The sequence below is a fragment of the Dermacentor silvarum genome, chromosome 5 (genome assembly GCF_013339745.2).
Source record: "Dermacentor silvarum isolate Dsil-2018 chromosome 5, BIME_Dsil_1.4, whole genome shotgun sequence".
Lineage (NCBI taxonomy): Eukaryota > Metazoa > Arthropoda > Arachnida > Ixodida > Ixodidae > Dermacentor > Dermacentor silvarum.
This window is the reverse complement of record NC_051158.1, coordinates 174230833-174250754: the sequence shown is the minus strand read 5'-3', so window position 1 is coordinate 174250754 and position 19922 is coordinate 174230833. Positions and strand designations below refer to the sequence as shown.

Genomic DNA, 19922 nt, shown 5'->3' with positions numbered 1-19922 from the left:
GTACACAAAGCTCAGGGGCTTTGTTATAGAAGCACCGCGCGATACTCGGGAGAAGATACCAGGAAGGCGCCAACAACAAGAATGTCTTCTTCTTCTCTTGATGCCTTCCGGAATCTCGAGCAGCCAGGTCGTCGTATTTGTCGGCGCCAGGGCGCACTTGTGCACGAATACCGCCACGGCATTACCGTCCCTCCAGAGCGAGCATCGTCCCGATGCTGATTAAATCGTGGCAGATAGACTCGTAGTGGATAGCTTGGCGGTGTCCACTTCACTCGGAATTATATGGCTTCATGCGCACTACGTGCACTAGCTCAGGCACCTGTTGACGGCGTTTCGAGCAGCACGAACCGTCACCAACAACCTCGTAAGTCACGTCGCTAATACGGCGTAGAACCGTGTATGGTCCGAAGTACCGATGTAGAAGTTTCTCCGAAACCCCTCGGCGTCGGACAGGAGACCAAATCCAGACTCTTTCCCCGGGCGTATAAGCGGCAAATTGGTGGCGGGGATCGTAGCGTCGTGCGTCGCGTTCTTGCTGACTAGTTATCCCGACGCGAGCGGGCTGTCGTGCTTTCTCGGCGCGTTCAGTGAAGTCTACGGCATCTGCATCTGAACCATTGCAGTCACGAGGCAGCATACCGTCAAGCATTGTAGCGACTTCTCGACCATGGACCAGAGCGAACGGTGTCATTTTCGTTGTTTCTTGGCGTGCCGTATTGTATGCGAATGTGACGTATGGTAAGATTGTGTCCCAGTTCTTGTGCTCCACATCGACATGCATGCAAAGCGATAGTCTTGCGATAGTCTTGTTGAGGCGCTCGGTAAGCCCATTTGTTTGTGGATGATAGGCCGTCGTCTTCCTATGGACTGTGCCACTCAGCGTGAGCACAATGCGCAGAAGCTCAGCTGTGAATGCGGCTCCTTTGTCGGTTACGATGATCGCTGGAGCACCGTGTCTGAGGACAATGTTCTCGACAAAGAATCGTGCTGCTTCAGTTGCCGTGCCGTTCGGAATCGCCTTGGTTTCCGCATATCGGGTTAGATAGTCCGTCGCGACTATGACCATTCTGTTGCCGCTGTCAGACAGTGGAACGGGGCCCAAAAAGTCTATGCCAGTTTGAGCAAACGACTTTTCCGGTACCGGAGCGGTGTTCAATAGCCCAGCGGGTTCAGTCGGTGGTTCTTTGCGTCGCTGACACTCAAGGCATGTCCTCACATAGTGTTTCACCTCTTCTGCGAGTCTAGGCCAGTAGTAGCTTTGTTTGATTCGTGCTAGTGTTCCCGTGTAACCAAGGTGGCCCGAGGTGGCTTCGTCGTGGCAGGCTTGCAAGATTTCGCGGCGGAGAACTTCGTCCATTTTGTCCTGACTTTCTTGAGTTTGTCTTCCAGCGGCTCGCTCATAATTGAAAGGTCCGCGCCAGTGTCTACTAAGGCCGTCACTTCTTGCCCGTCAATCGTTACAGCGAGGTCGGCAGTCACAGTTTTGTCGGCATTATGTACGTTTTGATCGGCGTCTTCCTTTCTCGGCAACAAGGGGGGATTTTCGGCAATTTCAGGACTTGAAACCTTCCCCCTCGAGGTCGCTGCTTTCAGTATCCCCGCCGTGGGCTGGGCGAACGACCTCTCACGGCGTCAGCAAAAGTGCGGCTGTTCGGCGAAGCGAAACGTGCTGGAGACGGTGAGCGCGACCGGAGATTAGAAGAGCTCACTTGCCGGCCAGTGCGGCTGTCGTTGAAGGGGACACGGTTTTCATCAGCCAGGCGACGCGTAGTGGCATATGGGCTGCCCTGGTAGCCAGCTGGGCGATGAGCGCATGTGTCCTGGTTCTCCACAATTGTAGCACAATGGTCGCCGATCTTCAGTGCGCCATATATCGGTCCTACGGAGCTGGAGCCGTCTGACAGGTTCCCGTTGGGTCCAGGCTGCGACAGGAGGCCGTTGATAGTATTGCGGCGCCGGCAGGGAAGACAAGGGACGGTAAACAGCGTCTGTATGGCTGTATGTGTTCGGCTAGTACGGCGGCTCAGACGGCGACGGACGGCGGACCGCGTCTGCGTAGCTGTATGCATGCGGCTGGTATGACAGCTCGGTATGGATCTCGGGAGGGGCAAGCACCTGTAAGAGTTTCTGTCGTACTACTTCAGCGACGGAGGCAACCGGAAACTCGTGCGGTGGTGGTGCCTGCGGTAATGGTGCAAGCCTAGCGTTCTCCTTCGCAATTTCCTCGCGCACAATCTGGCGTATCAACTGGCGTAAGCAGGTTTCATCGTCTGTAACCAGTGCTGCGGCTCCTGTCGGTGCCCCGGCAATCAGACAATCGTACTGTTGGTACCGCTGCTGCAGCGCCAGCTCGATTGCTGTGGCCTCTTTAATGAACTCGTCCACTGTTGTCAGAGGATTGCGCACAAGGCCAGCGAACAGCTGCTATTTGACACAACGCATGAGATGGCTGAGCTTTTTAGCCTCCGGCATGTTGGGATCTGCGCGGCGAAACCAACGCGCCGTGTCTTCGGCAAACATGGCAACACCTTCATTCGGCTTTTGGATGCGCGTATCGAGAAGGCGCAGTGCGCTTTCACGTCGATTTGTGTTCCCGAATGCGTCGAGAAACCGACGCGAAAAGTCCTCCCACCTTGTCAGACTTCCCTCGCGGTTTCCAAACCACGTCTTTGTACTTTTTTCGAGGGCGAAATAGACGTTGAAAAGCTTCTGGTCTGGGCGCCAGTGATTCGATCTCGCTACCCATTCATACTTCTCCAGCCAGTCCACCGCATCTTCATGCGCGTCACCGTGAAATGGTTCAGGAATCCGAAGGTTTTGAACTGTTACCTGAGTTGGGCTGCTCGGAAGTGCCATTGCTGAAGCTGGGGTGGCGGCCGTTGATGAAGACGATGTTTGCAAGATATCAAATTCGGGGCTCAAACCTTGCAAGCGCGGCTCGTGCGGTGAACAGGCGTCTCGACGCGTGGGTGTCTTGTGGGGCTAGATGCAGGGCTGCTCGTAGAAGTGCCGATCATGAGGCGACGGTACCCAGCAAATCCACCAGTGTCGCGATACACAAAGCTCAGAGGCTTGATTATAGAAGCACAGCACCGTACTCGGGAGAAGATACCAGAGAGGCACCAACAACACGAATGTCTTCTTCTCTTGATGCCTTCCTGAATGTTGTTGTTGCTGTTGTTGCCTCAAAACATGAATCTCGAGCAGCCCGGTCGTCGTCTTTGTCGGCGCCAGGGCGCACTTGTGCACGAATACCGATGCGGCAATATGATATCCAACACGCGAGCACGCTTCTTGGCCGATTCTCTATTGTGGCTATGTGCCACAGTATGGAAATCATTGTCATCATCAACATGCGGCGACTATCCCGAAGAGCTAGATGACTTTGGCACAATATGTATCACGCGCTTCTTGGCCAATTATCCATTCTCCACAAATTCTCTCGGCAACAAAAGATTTAACGGGCACCAGGGATAAGGCGGTGATAGTGGGGGACTTTAACGCGCCCCATATACTATGGGGATACGCGAAAACATCGCCCAAAGAGTTCCTACTCGAGCGTACCGCTACACCCTTGTGCTTACGGGCAATCAATCAAACCGGCAAACCGACGCGCACGGGTAACAGCATCAGCAGAGACACGGCGCCCGACCGTGCATATACAATTAATGTCAGAGACGTACAATGGGTTTCCCTCGACGAAAACCTGGGAAGCGATCATGACACAATCAGAATAGCGCTCTCCACACCCAACATACGGAGAACAATAGGAACCACCAAGTTAACCAATTGGCCTAGCTCGTTATAGAAAACTCCAGAGGGCACTGGAGGAGTCAGATACCGCCCCGACCAACATGCGGGAATGGACTAAATTCCTTCAACAAGTGCACGGGGACACCACCAAAGCCATAGAGCGCACAGCGGAGGCACCGGTGATAGACTCTCACCTAGTCAGCCTATGGGAAGAGAGGCGGAAACTCGTCAAGAGGGCGAAAAGACAGCGCCTAAACAAACACCTAAGACAACGCATCGCTCTCTTGGCAGAGCAAGCCCAAGGCCACGCCAACGAGCTAGCTAAAAACGAGTGAGCGACGTTCTGCGGAAACCTATCAGGGACACTGGGAACGACCAGTACGTGGCGAATACTCCGGAGTATGCTAGACCCAATGAGCACACGTACTGAGAATAACAAGAAGCTCCAAATTATAGCAGACAACTTCGAGGGTACAGACCACGGAGTAAGATAAACAGGAGCGCCGACTCCGCCGCCGCGCATCGCATTCGCTCGTGACAAAATGTGCAACGCAAATTATACATCGCGTAGCGCCATCTGTCGAGGCGCGTGGAAAACACTCAACAGCTTGCTTCCATGTGCGCATGCGCTGAGTGGCGGAGACCGGCGGAGACCGGCGGCGACGGCGGCGTAGAACCGGCAGTGCGGCACGCGTAGAGCGTGTCGTCTCCTACAAACGTTGACCCTCGGCCGTCTCAATTTGACAGCAATCAAACACAAAAAATATATGCGCACAAATTATAAAAGCGCAAATAAACACGCGGTAGCGCTTTCATGCACGCATACCAAACATTTTTTAGATTTCTTTAGAGGAAACAGCCGATAAATGATGGTGTACAAAAAGACACAACAGAAGTACTTGTTTTTCACTCTACGTCTGCGCGGAAGTGAAGGTGCGAAATTTTCGTCTTCCTCGCTATGTTTACCATGTCTGCAGAATGTTTATTGATGCCTGACGGAACAAGGTATCTTGATACTTGTGCGTGAAGAGACTGAGCAACAGGGCAGTGTTTTGTTCCCGGCTGTAAATCTGGGTATGGCCAAGGACGCGAGAAGTTTTCGCTCTTCGCGGCGCCATCTGATCTTAAACTACTGCACCAGTGGTGTCAAAAAATTCCTGAAGGTAAGCGAGCGCTTAAAGCAATGGACAAAATATGTTCGCGACACTTCGAGCAGCAGCTTATTCTTAGTTATTTCAGCCATTTCTTCAGCAAAGACAAAGGCGCTGTCCTACTATATGTAAAGAAAATGTCTCGACTTCGAAGCGGAGCCATTCCTTCAATTTGTTTAGGGAAGCCTAGCATAGCTCAATGATGCTGAATGCCAGGAGGAACCAGAAGACGCCAATGCGGAAGGACGAGAGGAGCTCAATTTAAATTTGTCTACAACTACACACAGTGCAGGTGCCTTTCCTTGTCCAGAGACATGCCGTAATGTAGAGAGAGAGAAAGGGAAATAAAGACAACGAAGTTAGCCAGTGTAAATACCGGCTGGCTACCCTGTAAATTCTCAGCCTCACCTTCGAGATGATTCCCACAGTTATGCAGACACATAATCAGAGGTTCTCTTGTGAAATAATAAGCAGGAAACACTGGCAGGAATTCCCAATTATTATGTTTAGTGAGAATGTGGCGATTCTGCTCGCAAGAGAACCGGACGACACGAAAAGCACCGCGAGAAACAAAGAAGCAAGCGAAGCATCTTAGCACTTGATGCGTGCTCACATAAAAAAGAGTGATAAAGGTCAGCTTTTGCATAAAAACTTCTTTTCGTTGTCGCCTGTCATTGCTTGAGACCACCCGAACTGCCGTTATATCGCCTTACCATTTGATATAGTTTTTCTTTCCGTTTTAGTTCCCGTAATTTGTTTATTTTCTGTTCCTGTGCCTTGTAAGGTTCCATGTAGGCCACCTGACAAATGCCCTGCATTTGGCCTGTATAAAATAAATTAAATAAAGTGATACATGACTTGTTTCTCCTGCTAACGTCACTCCGTGAACCGCAAGAGCTATATGCGCTACAGGCGTCAGGGCGTGCGTGGAGCAGACGACAAAACGGATAGGCAAGCAGGCGCCGCGAGAGAGTCCCCGCGCCTTTGCTCCTTCGGTTGGTTGGGCCCGCCTCTCCGCTGCAGACTTTTTCATCACTCGTAGCGCCGTCTAGCGAACACGCCGTGAAGCAGGAACCGGCGTTGCAGAATGTGTCCCGTCCAGACGAGCTGAGTCGGCGCTTCTGTCTTATCTTCCTCCGTGGTACAGACCAAGAACTAGTCGACGTCCTTCAGAACAAATACATAGGACCCTCACCCGCGGCGGGATCGCCCTACGCGGTGAGACCATACGCGGGAGAGGCCAACCCTAAATTAGACGAAGAAATAACGTACGCGGAAGTGTACGAAGCGGCACAAGCCGCAGTTAAATACTCGGCACCGGGTCCAGACACGATCACAAGTTCAATGATTCGAAACATGGATTCGGTGGCCCTAGCGAAAATAACAAAGGCTTTCAATAGCGAGTACTGGGCCAAGGGAGATTTGCCCCAAGAATGGAAATTGGCTAAAATAATCATGATCCCCAAACCGAAAAAGAATCCCTCGATCGATACCCTCCGGCCGGTATCGCTCACGTCCTGCCTCGGTAAGCTCTATGAGAGGGTGATCCACAGCAGACTACAGCGATACCTGGAAGAGCGGAGCTGGTTCCCAGACTCCATGATAGGATTTCGCACAGGTTTATCGTCGCGTTCCTCCTACTTAGGGACGAAATTCTAACCAATATGCCGTACGGTGACGAGAGACTAGTCCTAGCACTAGACCTCAAAGGAGCCTTCGACAATGTCTCTCACGGCGCAATACTCGAGGAACTCGAACTCTCGGGTTGCGGTGAACGCACCTACAACTATATAGGGCGTTTCTTTCCAACCGCTAGGCCAACATCAGTATTGGCCAAATCACATCGCAGATATTTAAAATGCCGAGCAAAGGAACCCCTCGAGGAGCGATAATATCTCCTCTGCTCTTCAACATGGCGATGTGTCGCCTCACGCACAATCTCGATCCGACCTAGGTTAGACCCTTTACGCAGACGATATCAGGCTGTGGACGAGCAGAGGTTTCCTAGGGGATAAAGAATGTGTACACGCTCCAAACCGCGGTATTGGCGGTGGAGAAATTTTCCCGAACGAGTGGGCTGAAGTGCGCCCCCGAAAAATCCGAGGTCATCCGGATACACGCGAAAGGCTACAAATCCAGAGGGTCGATTAACATTGTGGATGAGGGCCAAACGGTCCAAGAGGTACCTACGATGCGAGTCCTGGGTTTGTGGCTTCAGAGCGACGGGAGAGCAGCACAGACGCTCAAAACCATCAAATCCGCAACCCACAACACAGCCCAAATGATTCGTCGAGTGACGTATAGAAAGGTGGGAATGCGAGAAATCGATACCCTAAGGCTCGTACAGGCCTTAGTGATTAGTCGAATCACATATGGCTTGCCCTACCAAATCCTGAACAGGGAAGAGGAGAGGCAGGCCAACACGATAACTCGAACAGCATTCAAGGCGGCTCTGGGCCTGCCTAAATCTACCTCCACGGAGTGCATGCTAGCTTTGGGAGTACACAATACTTTCGACGAACTGAGGCAGGCCACTCTGATGCGACAGAGGGAGCGTCTCAGCTTCACAAAAACTGGTAGGGCAATATTGGCACGATTTAATATCCCAGCATATCCCATTTATCTCACCGAACAGGCCGTACCTCTCCCTCCTTCGGCGAGATCCATAATTACGGTAGCATCATATTCCCAAGAATATGCATCCCGACTACAACAAGGAAAGGTGCAAAGCACGCGCAAAACATATTCAATCGATGTACTCCAATAACGCTAGGTACAATACGTACTACACGGACGCAGCTGCGTATGCAGAAGCTACCCGGCAGCGCTACCAAAGGAGGTATGCCCTGGCAGTCGCGGACGCGATCAGCCAGCAGCAAATTACCGCGTCGACCACGGCGGGCTCCCCCACCTCGGCCGAAATGTTAGCAGTGGCGATCGCGCTCGCTCACGCGGAGCGTTCGCAAAGGGACTCGGTCGTGGTCACAGACTCTCGGGAAACATGTTGCATGTTTCTTAAGGGGCACGTGACTGCGGCTAGCCTCACGATAATCCCCAAATCGTTCAACCACCGCCTTCGCCTACTCTGGTGCCCGGGACATGCGGGGGTACAGGGGAACGAACAGGCTAACGCCTTAGCTCGAGCGTCTACTAACCGTGCGATGGCGTCCTCTTCAACCCCAACCCCTCACACTATCCCTCACAAATCCCATCAATTTAAATGTCAAAGACATCCTTGCTCATCAACGAGGAGTCCGCCGAAAATACCCGCCGCCACACCCACAACTTAGCGGGGAAGAGGCCGCCGATTGGCGCAAAATACAGACTGGGGTATTCCCCCATCTAAAACTGTTAAATGCCATGTACCCCACCCGCTATAGGGCCACGTGCCCTTGGTGCGGTGGCATACCTACACTAATACATGTAACCTGGGAGGGTACTAAGCACCCTCATAAGCCAACTAATAACATCTCAATAGAGCAGTGGGAGGCACAGCTCGCCCGTTCCGACTTGGCAGGACAAAAGTCCTTAATTAGCCAGGTCAGGCAGGCGGTAGAGGCCAGTGGGGCCTTGGACTGAGGGGCTCCGACCACCGCTATACTTAAAATATTTTCCAGCCAAATAAAGCTTCTATATATATATATATATATATATATATATGTATATATATATATATATATATAATCAAGTACACATGTTACTGTAGTAGAGACCGACAATGGATATATATATATATATATATATATATATCCATTGTCGGTCTCTACTACAGTAACATGTGTACTTGATTATTTTTTTTTCTGTGACCACTCTTTCACCTGCTAACAACTTTGACATCATTGACAAGAGGCGCATTTATGTAGCCGAACATTATCGATTGTTGTCGCCGATTCCATCTGTTGCTTATTTTGTCGCCGAACCTTGTGTAACGGGATTGCTTGCGCGACGGGACTTATGTTGTGCATTCTGGAAGGCACGCGAGAACCAGCGATTACACTGGAACCTTCGGCGAGGCAAGTGCAGCCTCCTGCATTTTATTGCGATAGCTATTACACGAACACTCCAAGTGCATATTTGTCGGCGGCGTCGCCGTCGTAGTCACCGTGAGTTTCCGTATAATGTCCAGCGGCGATAAAACCGTCGCCGCGCGCCATACGCTGTGCTTGGGAGTGAAGGCGTGCGAGGGTGATCCGGTAACCCCAGCTTAACCTCGCGCACGCGAGAGATGAAGGCAGCCGGAAGCGAGCGGTCTTCGGCGAGGAGGCGACGGAGACAGAGGAGGTGGGGGTGCGTTCTGCTCTTGCGGCTGCTGCTAACGTAGCTGCTGCGCGGGCACCTTATCTTCAAAGCGATCTGCGATGGGGACAAAGTTCATGCGTCGAGTGCCGGTAGCTTCGTATGTGCTGTGCTTTCGACGTTCGCGTTGAAGCACTTTCGTAGTCCAGTGTTTTGATGAGTTTTCGCGGTCATCGAGCGAGATGTGTTTACCTGGCCGCGCGTGACACCGTGCTTGTTTATTTAGTTAGTAATGGAATATTTACAACTTTATACGACCGATAAAGCCACTGTCCTTACTTCATATAGCCGTCTACTAATTTGCTATCGCAATCGATGCTTCGCCTTTCGGGCGAAACTGCGACTTTTTTAACTATATCGTGCGAGAACACTATAATATGGTCGTGCGCCATCCTGAAGGGAAAATCGCATTAGACGACTCTTGCACAGGAGAGGGCTTAGTGCGCTTGAGTGTACTTCTGCCGGTCTCGCTGATTACCGCCGCTTAAACGCGCTAAAATGACCCGTGATGGACGCTCGCGCGATAAAGTTAAAGATGCGAGAGGCTGTACACCCGTGCGCAAAAGCATATGGAACGGACCGCGGCAGCACGTTACAAATTGCATCGACGCGCCACCTTCCGACGCGGCCCCGGCTATCGAGAGTGGCGCTCTAGCGCCGGTGCGCATGCGCATTTCAACTTATCTGACGTCCTGTAATTTTGCGTTTCTTGTCGACGTACGCTGCTTGTCGGCTAAACGTGCAACGGGCGGCCGTCTGTGCCGCTTCCTATGTTCGGTCCTAACGGCGCGTCTGTTTCACTGTGTGATTATGCCATTGCCGGCTCGCGCGTCCATCGTGCATTGCATTTCGTCGATTAATGCGCCTTCGACCGACTTCTCCGCGTCTTTTGACAACTCGGCCGGCATGTTCGCTTCTCCCTGCGCCGTGGTGTTATAGGAAGCTTCTAATATTTGCTGTCGGCGTACTGCTGCTACTTTCATAGATGAAAGTGTCGATACATTGCTCCAATCCTTCAGTGCGACAAAGGACACTGATTGGGAAACCGTGCTTCAATATTCGGCAGGAAATATGGGATTAGCTTCCTATAGCCTAAGGCCGCAACGCCGCAGTAAGAAGCAAGGCCTTCTGTGCGAGTCATCAACAGGCGCGAGAAAGGCTGCGCAATAACCGTAGAAATGCGATGCAGGATGAACGCGCAAGCTGTGGCTCTATCGCAATCACTCATTGCACAGATGTGCCGAAGCAGAGTAAGGAGCACAGACGGCTGCCAGTTGAGCGTTAAGTAGATGAGCTCGTTAAGAAAAGCAACATGAGATGCTGGCACCTATGACGGGACGCGCATGCGTACCGCCGCTCGAGCGCTAGTCTCGATAGCACACACCGCGCCGCAAGATGGCGCGTCAATGCAGTTTGGCGCGATAGTCGATTTAAGCACCTCTGGCCTCCTTGAAGCCCTTGGGTTCTGCGAGAGCAGGGGGAAAGTCAACATGTCCAGAATAGAGATTAGTAAGAGGCGATTGGAAGATTGGTGAAAGAAAAGTAGGGAAACGGCAAACAACGTACAAAAACAATGTTCCCAATAGTGGTTCAGAAAGTTCGGTGATGGGAATTCTTTGTGACTTTTTTTTTCTTTTTTGGTGACAGGTAGGCCATTAGGCAATATAAAACAACGAACTTGGTGACTCAACCCACCACCCAGTTCGAAAGGGGACGCTCCTAGCATCCATCCATCCATCCGCAGCACGCGCTCCCGTGGTCCATATACATTTTGTTCAGGGTGGATAAAAAGCCAACACTCTTGATTCGCAGAAATAAGATTTCCGCGATCGACGCATGTGCTCCGTATTGTCGTTCAGGCTCATTGTAACTTGTTTTTGTGGGTACAGGTGCGCCTGATAAAACGTTTCGTGACTCGCCGTTGCAAGACCGTCAATACTTCTTGCGAACTCACTGGCTACAATTCTTAAATTGCAATATGTGCCATATAGTAATGAATTGGAAAGATTATTTATGACTTTTTGTTCATTATTTGAATATGTGTTTCCATTTATAGCGCAGGTAATTTCCACCTCCTTCGAATAATCCACCTCAAGGACATTAGGCGATCTACCACAGGCGATGTTTAAAAATTCTGAAAATCTTAACAATCTTAAAAATTATCACGCCATATATATGAATCGCTGTTTACGTTTTATTGAAATCACAGTCCTGTGTATCTTCTTGTACATCTGTGTCTTTTCGAGATTCCTGCACTCCCATTCTTGATCTGACCATTCATGGGCATCTACATCATCAAGGATTTCTAAAATTTCAACTTTTCCTGAAATCCAAGAAACTGCTTTGGAGCCTTAAAGCTCCGCAGCTACACTGTTTGCCGATTTCGCCATCTTTGTGCCGAATTCGATGTTGCCTGCAACATTCTTTTATTGTTCTCTTGGTTACAGTGCTCCTTTCACATCATCAAAACTTTACACAGGTCCTGAGGTGGGCTAGTGCGTTAGTCTAGTTGGGCTGTTTGTTCTGCTGGGCTAGTTTCGTGTAAAGTTTCTAGTTGTATACCTGATAAGTCGTCTTTTTTGTAAATATGACCTGCTCGGTAATTTTGCTTGTCTTCCAGTGCCGAGTGGCTGAGTCACACACATACAGCATCATCTTCCTCATCTCTCTCTCTCTCTCTCTATATATATATATATATATATATATATATATATATTGACACAAGACAAAAACCGTCTTTAAATAACGCGCGCAGGTTCGTGCGCCCTCGAAGAGGACAGCGGCGTATTAGAAGAACAAAGACGAAGACGTAATGGCACGTGCATTCGCCGCACGCACGGGGATATATGTGACCGTCGCCAAAAAAGAAGAGGAAGTGGAGCGTCGCTCGAGAAAAAGAAGGCTTCTTGATCTCCTGCTTGGAACGCTGCAGCTATTTAATTTATTTACTTGCCGGGCACAAGTTCGCCCCCAATAAATAGTTATCTCAGAAGTCCTTGTATCATTCGTTACAATTCTGGTGGAGGTGCTGGGTATGATTTCCAGCCCCATTCGAGTTGAAGAAAGCAGCCCCGAGCCACGCCAACTCGGACCCAACGAGCTCACGCCTGTCCACCAGCGCACGAGTCGTCGCCTACGTGGTGAGCGACCCGAGTTTTCTCTTTTGCCGGAGCCAACTAGAATAGCAGCAGCAGCCAATACCGAAATGACATCCCAGACCGCCTCAACCCACGTCGTCGTTGATCAGCCGATGACGCCTAAGCCTTTCCACGGCGACACTTTTGAAGACGCCGAGGACTGGTTAGAAGGCTTTGAGCGTGTGGCGGACTACAATGGATGGAACGAAGATCGGAAGCGCCGCAACGTTTACTTCGCGTTGCAAGACTCTGCACGAACGTGGTTTGAAAACCATGAAGCTGCCCTCCGGTCGTGGGATGACTTCCGACGGGAGCTGCTGGCTACGTATTCGAGCACAGACCGCAGGGAAAGAGCTGAAGCCGCTTTGCAAACAAGAAGCCAACGAAACAACGAAAGCGTGGCAATGTATGTCGAAGATATGTCGCGCTTATTTCGCCGGGCCGATCCGAGCATGAGCGAGGACAAGAAGCTTCGGCATCTGATGCGCGGTGTGAAGCAGGAGCTTTTTGCCGGTTTGGTTCGAAGCCCTCCACGCACCGTTGCCGAATTCCGTGCCGAGGCGACAACTATGGAAAGGACACTCCAACAGCGAGCGAGGCTCTACAACCGCGATATGAATGTCGCATCTGTGGACGCTATATCAACGGTGTTCGGGAACGGCGTCGATGTCTTACGAGAACTCGTAAGGTCTGTGGTTCGAGAGGAGCTCCAGAGGCAACAGCTGAACAATGGCCCTACAGCGGTCTCTTCATTGGCAGAAGTGGTTCGTGAAGAAGTGAGACAAGCAGTCCGCGAACAGCACCCACAAGCACAGCCACAAGCGTCACCAACGGTACGGCCGACTGTATCGTACGCCGAGGTACTCAGAGGAACGCCTGGACGTACTTTCGTCACAGCACCTACCCATGTACCTGAACCTCAGTTCACGCCGCCTCCGCCTGAGACGAGATTGCGGAAGGCTGACATATGGCGCACTCCTGATAGAATCCCACTGTGCTACCACTGTGGCGAAGCTGGTCATCTCTACCGGATGTGCGAGTACCGCAGAGCGGGACTTCGTGGTTTTTCCGTCAACGCTCCTTGCCCAAGAAACGGTGAACGCCCTTTTGAAATCCGGGAGTATTTGTCAACGCGCCAAAGCCCACATACTTCACAGCAACACCAATCTCGGTCGACAGTACCACTGCGGTATCGATCACCAAGCCCACGTCCATCCTCAAGCTCCCCAAGGCGAAGTTCCCAAAGCCCGCGTCGGGAAAACTAATACCGGCGACCTGTGGAGGTAAGGCCGCTGTCGACGCAAGAACAGAGCCTCCAGCGCTGACTACGAAATGTAACGACAGACTCGAGAGCAGTTGCGGGAACAGCGACGTTACTTCCGATTTGTGTGTGGTGGTAGACGGCTACGAAATTACTGTTTTAATAGACACAGGCGCCGACCATTCAGTTATGAGTAAAGAACTTGCCAGAAGACTGAAGAAAGTGCTGACTCCTTGGAAAGGACCGCAAATTCGAACAGCCGGAGGACACCTTATCGACCCGATGGGCAGGTGCACTTCTAGAATTGGAATACGTGGCTTCACATACGTCGCTACTTTCATTGTCCTGTCAGAATGCTCGAGGGATTTAATTATTGGAATGGACTTCTTGCAGGCGAACGGTGCAGTAATCAACTTGCAGGAATCTTGTGTGTCGTTCTCAACGAAGCACGCCATCGCTACGTTCGAGTGTGAAGAACAATTCGATGCGCTCCAGATTATAGACGACGACGTCACGATACCCCCAAGATCCAGCATAGCTGTCGCCGTAAGAAGCAACGTGTTCACCGACTATGAAGGAATAGCAGACAGTAACATTGGCCTCTTACTCGAAAAAGAGATCTGTATGGCCAGAGGTCTTGTTCGGCTGCGTGGTGGGTGTTCTAATGTCTTTGTCACTAACTTTGGAAATGAAGTCCAGCATATTGCGAAGGGAACTGTCATTGCCCGCCTTAATGATTATGTCCAGATTATGGATTTGAACCCTTCTGAGGCTGCACCACTCAAGTCTGACAACGTAGACTCCATACTCGCATCCATCAAGATCGAAGCAGCACTATCATCGATCCAGAAGCAGCAAATAGAAAGCCTTGTACGAGAATTCGCCACGTGTTTCTCAACGTCGTCCAAAGTCCAGAGAACATCCATCGCCAAACACCGTATCATTGTCGACGAAGCTGTCAGGCCTATTTGCCAGCATCCCTACCGAGTGGCACCGAAAGAGAGAGAGGTCATCAGAAACCAAGTTGAAGAAATGCTGAGAGACGACGTAATTCAACCGTCGACAAGCCCGTGGGCTTCGCCCGTGGTGCTAGTAAAGAAAAAGGATCAGACCTTGCGTTTCTGCGTGGATTACCGGAAGTTGAACGTCGTCACAAAGCGGGATGTTTATCCACTTCCGCGGATCGACGACACCCTTGATAGACTACGGGATGCGAAATTCTTTTCCTCTCTCGACCTCAAAAGTGGATACTGGCAGATAGAAGTGGACGAAAGAGATCGTGAGAAGACAGCGTTCGTCACACCAGACGGGTTATACGAATTCAAGGTACTTCCGTTCGGCCTCTGTTCCGCACCTGCCACATTTCAGCGGATGATGGACACTGTGCTATCCGGGTTAAAGTGGCAGTCCTGTCTTGTTTATCTTGATGATGTCGTGATTTTTTCTACCACCTTTGATCAGCATGTGGAACGACTGCGGACTGTGCTCAACGCTATTAGTTCAGCAGGGCTGACGATAAAGCCACAAAAATGTAACTTCGGCTTCCATGAGCTCCTTTTCCTCGGCCATGTGATTAGTTCAGAAGGCATCCGTCCTGACCCTGAGAAGACCGCAGCAGTAGAAAAGTTTCCTAGACCAACGGATAAAAAGGCCGTCAGGCGATTTTTAGGACTTTGTGCCTATTATAGACGTTTCGTCAAAAATTTTTCGAAGATTGCCGAGCCGTTAACGCGATTGACTAAAGAAGATGTACCTTTCATTTGGCTAAGTGAACAAGAAGATGCATTCAATGAGCTACGACGCCGACTTCAAGACCACCCGGTTCTTGCGCACTTTGATGAAGAAGCGGAAACAGACATCCACACGGACGCAAGCAATTTCGGGCTTGGTGCCGTCCTCGTTCAGTGGCAAAATGGAGAGGAGAGAGTGATTGCATACGCTAGCCGCACTCTTTCGAAGGCTGAAACTAACTACTCTGCAACGGAAAAGGAATGTCTCGCAGTAATATGGGCCATAGGAAAATTCCGACCATACTTATACGGTAGGCCGTTCCGAGCAATCAGCGATCATCATTCGTTGTGCTGGCTTGCAAACCTGAAGGATCCTTCTGGGCGACTTGCTAGATGGAGTCTGAGGCTGCAGGAATACGACATAACGGTTGTGTATAGATCTGGTCGCAAGCACAGTGATGCTGATTGCTTGTCACGTGCTCCGGTCGAGTCTGCTCCTGTGGAAGATGGACACAACTTTCCGTTTCTTGGAGCCGTAACCACGTCTGAGATGGCCAAACATCAACAGTCTGACGCCGAGATGCTTCTACTCATCAGGCACCTGGAAGGACACCCCGTCCATGTTCCGCGAGTTTTCAAACGGGGATTATCATCGTATGTGATGAGAAATAACGTCCTCTACAAAAGAAATTTTGAGCACAGCACAGAGAAATTCTTACTCGTCGTTCCTTCATCCTTGCAATCCGAAATCTTGGAAGCCTGTCACGATGACCCATCCGCAGGACACCTAGGAGTGAGTAGAACATACGCTCGAATTCATGCTAAGTACTACTGGCCAAAGCTATTGAGTTCGGTGCAGCATTATGTGAGAACGTGTCGGGATTGCCAAAGACGCAAAACGCCTCCATTAAAACCCGCAGGCCTCCTTCAACCAATAGAACCCCCAGAAGCCCCGTTCGAACAAGTAGGAATGGACTTGCTTGGTCCATTTCCGACATCGTCATCAGGGAAACGATGGATTGTAGTAGCGACTGATTACCTAACCCGATATGCCGAGACAGCCTCTCTAATCAGTGCGACAGCCATTGAAGTGGCTGAATTCTTTGTCACCAACGTGGTACTACGACATGGTGCCCCTGCAGTTATTATCACGGACCGAGGAACTGCGTTCACAGCGGATTTGACGCAGTGCATTATGCAACTAACTCATACCAGCCACAGGAAAACAACTGCCTATCACCCTCAAACAAATGGGTTGACCGAGCGACTGAACAGGACGCTGACCGATATGTTGTCAATTTACGTAGACTTAGAGCACCGTACATGGGACAAGATACTACCATATGCAACATTCGCTTACAATACCGCATTGCAAGAGACCACTCAAGTGACGCCATTTCAGCTTGTTTTTGGCCGAACAGTTACCACACCCTTAGATGCAATGCTGCCAGTAAACGACAGTGCAGAACAAAACCCTGAAATCAGCGAATTTATACAGAGGGCCGAAGAAGCACGTCAGCTGGCGCGACACCGCATTCAACAAAGACAGCGCATTGACGCCGACCGGTACAACTTGCGGCGAAGAGAAGTCGAGTATGCACCAGGTGACAGAGTATGGGTGTGGACTCCCGTACGGACGCGCGGCCTGTCCGAAAAGCTTCTGCGCCGTTATTTCGGCCCTTACCGAGTACTTCGCCGCATTAGTCCATTAAACTACGAAGTTACGCCGGAAGGACAAGTGACCTCATCACGATGCCGACGTCGCACAGAAACTGTGCATGTGGTCAGAATGAAGCCATATTATGACAGGCAGTGAATGTTCTACCAAACACCTCTACTCAGTGCCATATACCACTTTAGTGTGGACAACAGCTTGTCAACAGCTTCGCCACTTTACGCATCGGGACGATGCGTTCTTGGAGGGGGAATAATGACACAAGACAAAAACCGTCTTTAAATAACGCGCGCAGGTTCGTGCGCCCTCGAAGAGGACAGCGGCGTATTAGAAGAACAAAGACGAAGACGTAATGGCACGTGCATTCGCCGCACGCACGGGGATATATGTGACCGTCGCCAAAAAAGAAGAGGAAGTGGAGCGTCGCTCGAGAAAAAGAAGGCTTCTTGATCTCCTGCTTGGAACGCTGCAGCTATTTAATTTATTTACTTGCCGGGCACAAGTTCGCCCCCAATAAATAGTTATCTCAGAAGTCCTTGTATCATTCGTTACAATATATATAATCTTCCTGATAAACTTTATTACTTCGACTGAAGAACCACTTCACACTCAGTGCACTCTTTTGTCTGCTGTCACCTGTCCCGTAGCCTGCGCTGTATCGCCATAATGGGAAAACTTCAAACGTCTCAATCATAGGGCCCTCGCGAATCCAATAGGACGTGTAGGCAGCCAATGTAAGTGGGGATTAGCGCAATGAATACACAAACAACTGGCATTGATGTTTAATTTGAGAGCCATCTAAAGGCAAGAAATACGCGAGCAATGAATTGTTTTCGTTTTTATTACTTTTACTTCGCTTCATAAATATTTATCATCAAAGGTACAACAGATATCTATACTTTGTTTTTAAAAGGCATAATAATGATTATAGCAGCAGCGAAGTGCATTAGTGTGATACTCTATATCTACCTCGTTTTTCCTGCGTATTACTAAGCCCGAATCAGTACAGCACCTCCTTCTCTTTCTTCTTTTTTTCAGCCGCCTGATCTTCCAGAGGATATAGCGGAAAAATTGGTGAATCGATCTTCTCCTTTTAGTGAGCTTAGCCGCAACAGGCGTCGCATATGAATGGCCTAGCTCACAGACAACCATTGAAACATTACGAAATAAGAGTAGTGCAACAGACAATGGGCAACGAATGAAGACACCACAAGTGATTACTCGCTACAAAAAAATCATTACAAAAACAATAATAAAGTTAATCTACTACTAACTATTCAGGCAGCATAAATGATCAAAAGAACAAAGCTATCACTCTTCAGTAGTAAACATTGGTTGAAGTAGTTAGAGAGATTATTATTATTATTATTTGATTTGTACACATATACACACAAGGACACAAAGGGATTAAGGAGGGAGCAAGCTGACAACTGCCACCGAGAGGGGCACAACGCCTGCCTACTCCTATAGGAGGAGGGAATAGAGGAAATGAAAATATGAGAAAAGAAAAGAGGAAATCAAGAAATGACGGAGACACAGGCAGAACAAAACAAAACAAAACAAAATACAAATAATGTCAATAAACGGGAGGCCAAGTCAGTGTCTTTCAGAAAACTTAGCAGGGCTCGATGGGCCTGGTCACGTCTTGCAGCGCTCCCCCTTGGAAAAAGGTAATCATCAAGGGTCGCACATTGCAGCCCCATAAGTCTATACTCCTTAATTAGTAGTGCGCGCTGCACAACGAATGCGGGACACTCTAAAACTAGATGTTCAAGTGTCTCACAGGAGCCACAAAACGTACACGACGGGCTGTCCACACGTCCTTGTCGGTATAGGCGTTCGCGCACCAACACAGACCCAACCCGTAACTTGTATAGCAGTGCTCTAGCACCGCGGGGCAAGCCTCGACCACGAACACGGGGAGGGAACGATCCGTCTGCAACACGCCGGTCTGGGTGCTGCTTTAGTAGGTGTCGGCGTATCAGGAGACGGGCATTTTCAAACGTGCACGAAATGTCAGGGCAGTCACATTCATGGTGGGCACAGCTTGAAGCGAGGCGATCAGCCTCTTCATTTCCAGCGATGCCCACATGCGAGGGTACCCACTGGGCAATGAGGGACACTCCACAGGAAGTAATTTTGCCGGAAGTTTCTTGGATACTGCACAACAATGGGCTATCGGCATCTTGTCTAAGTCTGCTGAGGGCAGCACGGGAGTCTGTAAGAATGACGACCTTCAAGGCGTTTAATTCTTCATGTACGTATTTCAGAGCAACATCAATCGCTGCTAGTTCTGCAGTTGTTGATGAGGTTGGATGTAGTATTCTAAATACCCGTCTGATGCCAGTCGAAGGGCAGAAGAAAGCTGCAGAAGCGCCTTGCGCGTCGCTGTGTACAGATGCGTCCGTGAATACTTCAATATAACCTTCAAATTTTTCATATAGGTGGGACTGGGCCAATTGAAATAGTGCCGGAACAGGCTGACTAGATTTTTTGTGGATTTCAGGAATTGTCAGTTAAATGGGGAAGGAGCATTTGTTGCGCTTCGTCGGAGTTGTGAAAGAAGTAGTGTCTCCTGACCTGTGAGTAATGTCCACAAACAATGCCGCCATTTTTCCCATCCGAGAGAATGGGCGCTGAAGCAGCCGATTAATCAGTGCTTGGCCGTCTGATGCTCGGTGCAAACGCTCGATATGGTGTAGCGCTCTCTGGTCTGCTTGCAAGCTCAGGGGCAACTGGTGCGCTTCCGTGAGTAGTGGAACAGATTGCGCCTCACGAGGTAAGCCAAGCATGACTCGGAGGGCAACACGATGGTCTCATTCCAACTCAGACATCACATTTGACGGCACGTTCAAGACTGGCAAGGCATACATCACGCCAGAGAGGACAGACGATTGGTATACCTGAAGTGCTGTCGTC

General features: G+C 50.1%; 1 protein-coding gene across 1 annotated transcript in view; it reads left to right on the top strand.

The window, feature by feature from the left end:
* LOC125945234 (uncharacterized) overlaps window positions 1-19922 on the top strand; it is a 137876-nt gene that overhangs the window by 114735 nt on the left and 3219 nt on the right. Inside the window, exon 4 of the mRNA XM_049666909.1 lies at window positions 18042-18077. Coding sequence (XP_049522866.1) covers window positions 18042-18077 — 36 coding nt within the window. The remainder of the gene's footprint in view (window positions 1-18041; window positions 18078-19922) is intronic.